The sequence below is a fragment of the Anas acuta genome, chromosome 1 (assembly GCF_963932015.1).
Source record: "Anas acuta chromosome 1, bAnaAcu1.1, whole genome shotgun sequence".
NCBI lineage: Eukaryota > Metazoa > Chordata > Aves > Anseriformes > Anatidae > Anas > Anas acuta.
Window position 1 is genome coordinate 95,449,146 of NC_088979.1, and position 10,950 is coordinate 95,460,095.

The 10,950-nt window shown below is 40.7% G+C and overlaps 2 protein-coding genes across 14 annotated transcripts in view; one reads left to right on the forward strand and one right to left on the reverse strand.

Annotated features, from left to right (window-relative positions):
* LOC137859617 (trifunctional purine biosynthetic protein adenosine-3-like) overlaps positions 1 to 2,733 on the reverse strand; it is a 42,479-nt gene extending 39,746 nt beyond the window's left edge. For all 4 annotated transcript variants that reach the window (XR_011098417.1, XR_011098419.1, XR_011098418.1 and 1 more), the window contains exons 1-3: positions 2,087 to 2,733; positions 1,199 to 1,294; positions 363 to 537 (exon numbers count right to left, since the gene is read on the reverse strand). Coding sequence is in view for 1 of the 4 variants with exons in the window: in XM_068688893.1 (XP_068544994.1) it covers positions 363 to 537; positions 1,199 to 1,294; positions 2,087 to 2,255 (440 nt within the window). In the remaining 3 variants the exon portion in view is untranslated. The remainder of the gene's footprint in view (positions 1 to 362; positions 538 to 1,198; positions 1,295 to 2,086) is intronic.
* A 3,396-nt stretch (positions 2,734 to 6,129) lies between these two features.
* DNAJC28 (DnaJ heat shock protein family (Hsp40) member C28) lies at positions 6,130 to 9,760 on the forward strand. Of its 10 annotated transcripts, none has more exons than XM_068688990.1 (3): positions 6,130 to 6,253; positions 6,733 to 6,811; positions 8,331 to 9,760. In XM_068688990.1, the coding sequence occupies exon 3, from the start codon at positions 8,384 to 8,386 to the stop codon at positions 9,503 to 9,505; it is 1,122 nt and encodes a 373-aa protein (XP_068545091.1). In that variant the 5' UTR covers positions 6,130 to 6,253; positions 6,733 to 6,811; positions 8,331 to 8,383; the 3' UTR covers positions 9,506 to 9,760. The 10 variants fall into 10 exon arrangements, with proteins under 10 accessions (XP_068545091.1, XP_068545048.1, XP_068545061.1 ...); XM_068688947.1 differs by having other exon boundaries at positions 6,132 to 6,253; positions 6,733 to 6,919; XM_068688960.1 differs by having other exon boundaries at positions 6,155 to 6,243; positions 6,733 to 6,919.
* The last annotated feature ends 1,190 nt before the right edge of the window (positions 9,761 to 10,950 follow it).

Sequence of the window (10,950 nt, forward strand, 5' to 3'; positions counted from 1 at the left end):
TATAGAGATGTAGCTGTTTTCTGTCTGTGTAGAAATGATTCCTGCCCTTACACAAAAATAGATTTAAATCATTTTCTCTGCCACATTCCTTTGTTTTAAATGGCTAAAGAGCATCCTGAAGAAGACGATTAAAAGGAAGAAGACCTGTGATCTGTGAAGAGAAAAATCAACCTCTTAAAGTATCCTGCACCTTTGTCATCCGTCTTTTATCACAAAACTGATTCAAAAGTATTCAGAAGCTACTTGAAAAGCTTGACAGTTGAAAAGAAAACACTAACTCACTAGTTCTAGGTAACTATCATGGGTGAAGGCTAAGTGCATAGATAACTTGATAAAGGAGTTTCCAGTATCCAAATATTTACCTAATAATAAACCTACAAGCTTCCTGGGGATTGGTAAAGGCTTTCCATCTTGCTGTTGGGATCCCATGTCGATCCAGAAAGGCTTTGGCAAAGCTGGTGTTGGATGCTAGCTGGGCTGCTTTTGCAGATGGTCCAAAACACCTAACTCCAGCTGCTCGCAAGTCATCAACAATCCCTAATTATCAAAAACAGCAAAAGAAGAAGAATAGCAAGTTGTGTCTTTGGAAACATCATTCTGACAAAATGAACACTACATAGACACTGCAGTAGTCTGTTAACACATTTCAATGTCTCAAACAGCAAATTAATCCTTAAAATAAGGTTCTGAATATCCAACGATCGTCTTCATTGTTTAGTTTTAAGAGGTCTTTAGCTCTTTTTATTAATAAGCCCAGTCACAGTTACCAACCCATGGCTACAGTTAGGACTGTTTGGTACTTCTGTTCACTATTTTAGACATGGAGATCTTACTGTACTACATTATAATAAATGTCAGTGATGGTTTGGGCACTGTCGCATACAGCAGCAATGTTAGGACCATTGCAAGAAAACTCTTTATACAGCCAAAAGCAGAGGAAGACAAGAATACTTGTAACTATCACTAATTTGTGATCCTGCATGATTTCCCCTGCTGATTTCTAACATATAAAAAGCAGAATACAGCTATCCAGCAAAATATTGCCAGGTGCCTTTAACCTACATCTACAAGATACTCCAAATTTTCTTCCACTTCAGTTCAATGAAGTCAGTCTGTGTATTATGATCCTAAGGAGATTGTTTTAAAGCAAGATGCAAGGAGCTGATTTTTATTGCCAAGATAATTTATTCCAGCTTACCAGCTGCCAAAAGAGCTTCTTGTCCAACTAACACAAGTCCAATATTATGATCTTTGCAGAACTGGGTAACAATAGTGTGATTGCTCACTAATACAGCTGAAAAGGAAAAGGATGTATAATTAAGCTATCCATACAAAACCTAAATAAGAGATGGAAAGTGAGAGTATCAATGTTCCATCTCCCTTAGAGGTATGATTAAAATACTAAAAGAGACCACAGGCCATGAATGGCAAAGTAAAACAAATCATATAATAATAATAGAGTCCAGAATGAAAAGTGAACATTTCCAATTTGCACTGCTGTTTTTAATACACATTTGCTAACTTATTAACTGCATTCAGTATAAACTTTTAAAAGTTGCTTATCATAACAGACTAAAATATTTAAAAAATAAAACCTTAACTGCATAAGGAAACTCAGCCTTAAGATCTGAGCAAAGATCTAATCAATGCCAGTGGACAATAGAACTAAATTTAGCCAAGCAGCCTAGGCAGACACCAAAGCAGTTCCTATCCAGCAGGTAATATCTCTGAGACTTCTGTTCCACTGCTAAGTTTGAATTAAATTGGTTGATGAATTCAAGCATAATAGTAGGAGGAAAGAGATGAGGTACAGAAATACACAGGCTCGCACAAGCCTTGCTATTTTAAGAAGTGAGGCTAAAAATAGACACAACGTGATGCTTCATTAGGCAGTTCTAGTATCCAGAAACAAAACAAAACAAACAACAAAAAAAAGGTGCCTTAAATAATTTGTAGTACCAGTAAAGGAAAAGAATAACTATTATCTTCTGTTGATTGAATGTAAACGCGGTCAGTTTTGTTTCAATTTCCACACATGTACTACTGATTGCGTGGCACAGTATTTGATTTTTCCCTCCCTTTTTACCTGAATTGGAAATTTTTCCATTGTCAGCTGTTCCTGCGTTTCCTGGAGCAACAAACACTTGTTTTACATGTGGGGACTGGGCCAGCTTCCAGGCCAGCGCATGCTCTCTCCCTCCACTGCCGATGACAAGCACCCGATCAGCCATTAGCCTGTGCAAACCCAAAGTCATCAGGTATAGTTACCTATTTACTTCACAAACCCATGTAAAAATAAGCAAAAAATGTATTAAAAAGATGGTAAATAGTATCAATCCACTTTGTATCAGAAAGGTACCTATAAGACATCAGAACACAGTGACTGCACCAGTAGCATCACTGGATGGCTGCAGCATTCATATTTTGGTTTAAATACTGACCACAATGAAATCATTGAGAGTTCTTCCACTTGTTTCAGCATAGTCAACATTTCCTCTGTTAAGTAGTCAGGCTGAAATAATCTTGCCATGACCTGGTCTCATCATGTCCTTCACACGACCACACAGGAGAGAACAGAAAGCTTCATACACATGCTCTAGGTAACTTACCAGATATTTCAAACTGAACACCCTGGTCAATCCGGGAACTTTCATGGGTGTAGTAAACATGTTCAGTAATAAACAGCAAAGACAGTTTTCAGAACAGATTTTATACTTTGACAATTGCTAAGAGGGTAACTTGAGCAGAACAGCATGCCCAATAAAAGAACAACTGCTAATTTCACTACCACACTGACATTTAAATCAGTTCCTCCGTAATATTTCTAGGCAAATTAGTTTTGATTTATTTCAGAAATATTATCATACCCACCACAGTTCACATCTGCAAACGTAATTTTTCTGCATGTGCTGAGTGTAGACAAATGTCAGAAAGAAAAACAATCTCAGCACCTGACCTTTAGGGAAGATGCTATTGGCATAAACCAGTCCTTACCCAGGAAAGTGATAATAAATTTAAGTCACCATAAAACAACAGCTTTGCAGGCAATGTCATCAGTCTTTTCCCAGGAAATCATGACCATTGGTTTGAGTTCATTAAATAGCTTCCAAAGGCAAACAGAAGCTGTGTGCCACTGAGGTATAATATTTCAGAAAAGATGTTCACCAAACTGCGTGCAATACATCAACAACCATGTTCCTAGTTCCCGAGACAGTATTAAGATGCCCTAACCTAACATCAACAAAATGAAAATTAACTTTAGATATTTTCACAGTTATTAAATTGCCCAAGTACAATATAAGTTCTTCAGGTACCTTGTCCCAGGGAATTATCGACTGCTGGGGATTATCTAAGAGACTGTTTATCTTGTTTTTGGCAGAAAATCTAAGTTTTAGGTATTGCATTCTATGCATGTAAACACAGAGCATATCCTTAATACTCTATCAATTACCAGACCCACAACCTTGCAACTTTTTTTTTTTTTTCCCTTAATACTGGGTAACTGCGCAATATGTCAGCCTTTGTCTGTTGTTACTGCTTGACAAATAATTCTGGAGTCACAAGGAAGGTGCCGTGAGCTTAAAAGAAAAGGGTTACAACCTCTGTATCTATAACAAAGACATCAACATGATATCTACAAAGTTTCACTAGGCATTATGGTTATTAGTAAAAAGCAAAGTGTCTTTAAAAGCAAAACTATTTTTCCCTTACATATAATTTCACAATTCACCAAAGTTTTATTCGGCAGAATAAATTCAAATTCCTAACTAGAAACACAATGAAACCAAGCAAGTGCCTCTTATCCTGTGGAAAAAATGTACATTTCCATTTCACATTATAGTGAAGACATTAAAAATGTTTTTTTTGCAAAACAACTTGAATGCATGCTGGATGAAAAGAAAGCCGGTAAGACAGACAGTCCTAGAAGAAAGGTTGTGGAGAGGGATGTCTCACTTGAATCATCTACCCTTACCGTGTCAGACCCTGCAGTTTGTTCACACAAAAGGCTGAGGAGTCCTCCAGATGGATTTGAGTTCTTCCTTCTGCTCCTGCTTCAGATCCAAATGACTTTTGACTCCTAAAGCCAGGGAGAGGCTGAAAGAAGCAGACAGACCTGCATGCTGCCCCGTCCCCCCTTATGCTGTCTGACAGTAGCCTGGCTGAATCGCCTTAATGCCACCTGCTCTTCGAAACAGACCTCCCCAAAGACTTCAGCAGTGTGGACTATTCTCCTCTCTTTCAATTTTTCTTTAGCTAATGACAAAAACAACTCCTCCCCACCAATCAGTCCTACAATGTTAATAGCATTCAACGCTTAAAAAATGGTTACAACATGATACCAAAAGCTGAGATCATTGCTCAGTTCCCATGTTGTTAATAACAATACTACGTCCTCTAAAAAGTGATAAAATCTCAAAGACAACTTGTAAAAATAAAACATAGCTTTCATTGTCTACAGTTAAACAGAAATATTGCAGTTAAAAGCAGTGCACAACTCCCACAGATCTATTCTCTGCAATAACATATATAATCAGATTTGTATGTAAAGGTTATTTTAATATTTATCACATACTTGAATTGTTTCCCCCTTAATTACTACCCATTTTACCTTCAGAAGAAATTTAATACCAGCAACATCAAGGATAATATTTTATTCTCTACCAATTTCTACGCCATTCTCTTCAACATCCTATGTTCATGGTAGTATCTGAAGTCATTCAGTTAACACTTGACAAGCTTGCAATGCCACTACTCATTACTGAAAACAAAATCAAAGTATGCCAACATAACACTAACCAGTATCTTTGTGTCTTCAAGTCAGGTAATGAGAAATAAAAAAATACATTAACAGAGAAACAAGCCATTTCTTTCACACCTCTAGAACAAATTTAAAAGCAAACATTTGTTTAAAAATTCCATGCAATTTATGACTGGTGTACTGTTGGACAGATGCTGTACTTGAGCCTTCTGGTTTGTGGAGAGATGCATGCTACAGAAATCTTAAGCATCACGTAGCAAGTATTTGTAGACTTCCTTCCTCAGGTTTGCAGACTGTTTTACATGTTCTGTCTGTGACTAAACAGCAAGATACCAGAACTAGAGTCTTATTTCTTGTAAGATGAAAGGAGGATAAAATGTATCTCTCATTTGCAAGTTTTAGAAATTTGTTTTTATAAGACAGGATGTATGATGCGTTAAGTCAGAAACAGAATTCCTGCAGCCCTTAAACACCTCTCTCAAGACATAATCTAAACTTGTACTTGTTCCAGCTGGTCAATTTATAACGCAATTGTTTGTTCAAATAATTTTCTTAGGTCATGAACTGGATATGCAGCAGAGAAAGACAACACACACAGAAACTTCTAATTTCAAAATCTGACTTTTACAGAAAGCAAATTTGAAATAAAAAATGGAGAAAACTGATTTCTAACAAAAATAAAAGATAACCGCTCTGAAATAATGTGTTTTAGTGTTATTTATTCACCAAGATGGCATAGTGGCAAAGCTGTAAGAGGAAAAGCAGAGTATAATGCTGGAAGCTGTAAAATTAAGCAGACCACTCAATACTTTATTCTCTTCAAGCGTCAGTGACACCCCTTCACTGGCTGGATATGTAGTGTGCTCAACCACGTCCCATCAAGCACCACTAATTAAACACACAAGTTTATTTAATTATATATATATATATTGTTTTAATAATAGATGCTAGTGCTCAGAAAGAGGAAACAAAATTTGCCTTCTGCCTACTGGACCTTTACTACGTGCTCCTGGGCATCCCTTCCAGCCTATGGACCTCAATGGTTGTGGGGCCTGGGGTTTTGCTAGTTGAAGCCCCACTGGCTGGCAAGGAAGAGGTAGCAGCAAACCCACCAGACGCCACATCCCCTCCAGCCTCGCAGCTGGCCTCACACAGCCTTTTCGGGCTGTGAACAGCCCAAACACCAAACAGCGTTACAGGATGGAGTGTGCGCACTGTGGAAAACCACTCATTTACCAGGGGGGGAAGGCTGTTTCACAAGCCTGGGAGAGAAAGCCTCGACAGAGACACTTGCCATCTACTATTGGGGATTCACTCAGGAGAACTAAGGCTGAAAAGGGGCTGAGACCTACAGGTGTTTGTGTAACATAACCCCACAAAAACCAAATCCGCAGCTGTGGACGCGCGGCCGCCATTTTGTGGCTCTCGCACTGCGCATGGCGCCGCCAGGCAGCCGGCCGGCGGCCCTCGGGCTCCCCTCGCTGGTGAGCCCGGGTGAGGGCAGGCGGCCGGGGAGACGTCCTTGGGCGAAGGGCAGAGGGGCTGCCGACCCCCGGGCTTCCTCGGTGGTGCTCTGCAGCCTTCGGGTGTGCGGTGCTGTGAGGGGAGAAGGGGGGGAATGGCGGGTTGGGGGGTGAAACGGGACGCGCCGCGCTGTGGGGAGCCTCCGCCCGCCCGACACCGGGTGGAGGGGGGGGGGAGGGGGGCGGAAGGAGCAGGGAAGGGGTCAGTCTCTGGGGAAAAGGGGAGCGTTTTTTGGGAAAAGGGGGGCTGCTTTTGGGGCTCTCCTGTCAGCAGGGTGTGTGTGGAGAGAGCGGGATTTGGGCCCCCTGGGGGGACCTTGTCCTTGTCACCCTGCTCAGCCCCGTGGGTCGCAGCACGGTTGTATCAGCTGGGGAATGAAAACCACCCCCTGGCTCTGTAACAGCGTGAGGAGAGAGCCGTGGTGCTAAATGGGGTGATCTCGTTGGCAGGGCGAAAGTCCTGGTGGTGAAGGTTCTGGAAACAAAGCCCCCTCCTCCAGGCCCGTGCTGCTGTAGGACAGATCGGACGGTACGGTGGGTGCTTTGCCGGAGCGCTGGACGTGAAGCAACATCTGTGGTATTTCACCTCGTTCCTGTGCAAAGTGCACCCCGAGTTTAGGAGAGTGATGCTGCTTAGGTGTGTTTTTAATGAGTACTGTCTGAATCAAAACAGTTCTGCTTGTATGTTCAGGTCTTACTCGATCCTTTACAGCACTGTTTGGTAACAGCCCCTGACCCAAGATGTGTTTCCAGTTTCAATAGTTTTTTAAGCACAACTGGGGTAAAGTCAAATTACTGGATTTATGAGAAATTATGCTTCCGATCACTTTGAATTTCAAGGGTGTATTCACTGATTTTCCATTTAAGTAGTAGGTACGCAGATTTTATGGCCGTATAGAGCAATGATGATCTTTGCCAACCACCTACACAGAGAGAAAACAGCGTCGTATATACCATGTTATGTCAGTAATATCCATTATAAAAACCAGAAGCTGATAATTTCATACCTTACCTGTATCAAAACCAATTGGAAACATTCAAAGTAGATCCAGTCTTTCATCCAGTCCCACACTGATCTCCTTTCCCTTCCCTTTCCAGAAGGATTAGTGCAGAAAGGCAGTTTGTTGTACGTAGAACACACAAACATTATTCATTACTTTAACTCAAGTTAACCTTGGTTTAATCTAGTTTCCTCTTTGGAAAGGAAGTTACCAAATGATCTGTTGCAACCAGTGGTGAATCTGTAAAAGGAGACTCTTTTTAGCACGATCAACATATGTGGCCTTTGTCTTTGAAATTTTCATCAGCAAAGAGTAGTTAGCTGATTTCTGTAGGGTATATCTTTCTACTTTTGGTATTTATTTTTATATGAAGACATACTGTTGTTTGCCAAAGGTGTTCTTTTGCTGTTTCCCAAAATTACTCAGAAGCACTGGTATTCCTGACAGAACGAGACATTGCCTGCTACTGATGTCTTCCAAGTTCCAGATGCATAACCTTATGTAGCACAAAATAAGGAGGTTGGCTGCTAGGATTTGTGAGCCCTCCTGGGATACAGCAGTTTATCTGAACACGGCTTTGGTTATTACTATTAAAAAAAAAAAAGCCAAGGGGGTAGTTTAATGAAATCTTTAAGAATGCACCCAGTAGTAGATTGTGGGGCATTCATATATGTGAAGAGAGAATTTGGTTGACAACTGGACGAAGCTGTGTAGAGGAAGGGGGAGATACTTGCTTCAGCAGAGTTACTGCTCAACAAAGCACATTTCTAGTTTATGTTGCACTGAGTTTGCAGGAAGGCAATAAAGCTTTGACCTTTCGGGAAGTAAGCAGTACAAAACAAACCTATGCTGCCAGGAGAAAGCTGTATTGTGCATTAATTTTCATTTACATTGTAATACTATTTCTGTAGTAATCAACAAGAAATTCAGAATTCTGAATTCTGAAATTTTGTAGGGATTTCTTTAATATAACAAAGTAAAGATAAGAGTTTAACAAATCATCTAAGTTCTTTTAAAAAGCATATTTATTAAAAAATGTGTTTATAGGTCACTGTTTATAATGTAGCTGCATCTGAAGAACTAGGAAGTGGCTCTGTGTCATGCTGGCTAACGCCACAGGGCATTGTTTAACAGCACATCAAGCCATGATTCCAAGAATCCTGAAGCCATTTCCCTATATGTGTGGCAGTCGAATGCTGTCGGGTTACAAACCGAAAAGCAATGTCAAGGACTCGTACAAAATTCTTGAGCTTGAGGAAGGATGCTCCCTTGATGATATCAGAAATTCGTATCGAAATCTTGCCAAAAAATACCATCCAGACAGTGGTTCCAGCACGGCAGATCCAGAAGCATTTATTAAAGTAGAAGACGCGTACAGAGTTGTGCTCAGCGATGTGGCAAACAAAAAGAAATCAAAGGAGAATAAGGAAGAGGAGGAGGAGGACCAGTTCAAAACAAAAGCACCGCAGCACAGACACTACCTGAGTTTTGAAGGCGTTGGTTTCGGAACACCAAGCCAAAGAGAAAAGCAGTACATGCAGTTTCGAGTGGACCGTGCTACCGAGCAGGTGTTGGAATACCGAAAGCAGAAACTTGAAAGCCAGTACGTCGCCACTGACCTCATGAGAGCCAAGGATGTGAGAGAGAGCAAGAAGGTAAAGATAACTCAGGCAGTTGAACGGCTGGTTGAGGACCTCATCCAGGAATCAATGGCAAAAGGAGACTTTGACAACCTCAGTGGGAAAGGAAAACCTCTGCAGAAGTTTTCAGACTGTCCGCATATCGATCCTATGACTCACAACCTGAACAGAATCCTGATAGACAACGGGTACCAGCCAGAGTGGATCCTGATGCAGAAAGAAATACGGGAAACTATCGAGCGATTAAGGAAGGGTCTAGTGGCATCTCAAAGTAAGCTCGGAGAGCCAATGACGCCGTACAGGCAGAAGCAGTGGAATCGCATTTGTGAGCAATTTATGGAGGATATCAGGAAACTGAACAAAAGAATTGACAGCTTCAATTTAGTCGTTCCTATTCTGAGCAGGCAAATGGTGCACTTCAGTGCAGACAAAGAAATCCTTCGAGCACAAAAGACTTACAAAGCTTTGATGGAAAACAAAGAAGCTTCTGATTCAGACACAAAGGAAGAGGAACAGGAAAATGTTAAAAGGTTTGGGTGGAAGTCTTCTCTATTTAAGTGGTTAAACCTTACATTGAAATAAGGTAATATTAACTCATCTGTCTTGTCAAGATTCTGGATGCACTTTATCACTAAAACTTGTAGCATTAGAGAAATTTCAGATACACTGAAAATGTAAAATCCGCCTGTCTACCTGGCTATCATTACACCAGTTAAAAGGAATTGGGCTGTCTGATGTTCAGTTAATGGATTTCTTTGTGACTACTGTTAAGGAACAAATAAACTCAGTTATCCTTCAGCTGATTTTACTTCTGATTAAATCAAAATCAATGCTCAACTTTTCGACTGTGGAATATAGTTACTTTACAGTACTGTTATTGCTTCATGAAGTGAAACTAAGGCATAACAAAACACGTTAAGGACAAAGTAGAAGTAAAACTTATTGTTCCCTGTAGTTTGGCCTTTATCCTTCCTTACGTAAATGCTCACAGCTGATACATTGTTGACAGGTTTCATGTGTGTTTTTTTTTTTTTTTCCTAATACATTAATTTCTTTAAGGTTACATTAAATGGGGATGGAGGGATATCTGGATGTAGATTTGGACTGTTCATTCTGCTGAAGTCTATTTTTGTATCTGGCTTTTAGCATACAAGGAAGTTTCAGTATCCTAGCAAATAAGGAAGAGTGGCCAAAACTATACCCAGCCACAAGGCTTCTTGGAATTGAGACGGGAATATTAATTTTTAAACATAATTGCTTGCACCATTTAAATATTTAAAATTTCACAGAATAAATAATGGTGGCATCAAAGAATTTATTGTGAAATGTTGCTGTCCTATTAAAGTTTTGGGGCAGCGGCTTGGAGGGTGTCAAAGTCTCCACAGTGCCTTGTATTTATTTATGTTTAGTAACCTCTCCGCTCCCCACCCAGTCTGATTTTCCTGGAGGACTTTGCCCTTGAGAAGGTGTCACTGGATGTACGGGTATCTGTGTGGGCCCCTTTCTCCACTCCTGCCCCCGTGACTCAGACCGTCGCTGTCTCCACCTGCACAGTTGTGCTGTGCCTGTTGGTCGGGTGGGAAGGCGTCCCATGGGCGCTGGCACGCCACGGAGGGGAAATTTCCAGCTCAGAGGCTCAGAAGTTAAAGCTAGATAGTGATCACAACCCTTTGGCAGATGTCTCAGCACCAACGGAGTCTGAATTCATGTGTTTGCGTTTGGGTGGGTGGCGCTGCTTGTGCTCCTTCTGGTCGTTGTGCTCTGGCTCTTCTTGGTGAGGTCCTCATGTGCAGGCAGAACATTATTTGGTGGTAGAACAGATCAGCTGAAGTATAATTACTAATAAATACACTTGCATGTAATTTACTGGTAAATGCTATTGAAGTGTTTTAGAAAGTAGAATTAATCTCGGCTTCCTATAACATCTCTTTTCATAGGAATTCAGGTAGCAAAGGCAAAAAGTGCAGACATCTGTTGTGTTAAAAGATCAGATTTTGATTCTCATTATGTTCTATGGGAATGAGAAC

What these genes read in the sequence shown, in the direction of transcription:
- DNAJC28 (XM_068688990.1), top strand. Translation starts at nt 8,384, where the DNA reads ATGCTGGCTAACGCCACAGGGCATTGTTTAACAGCACATCAAGCCATG.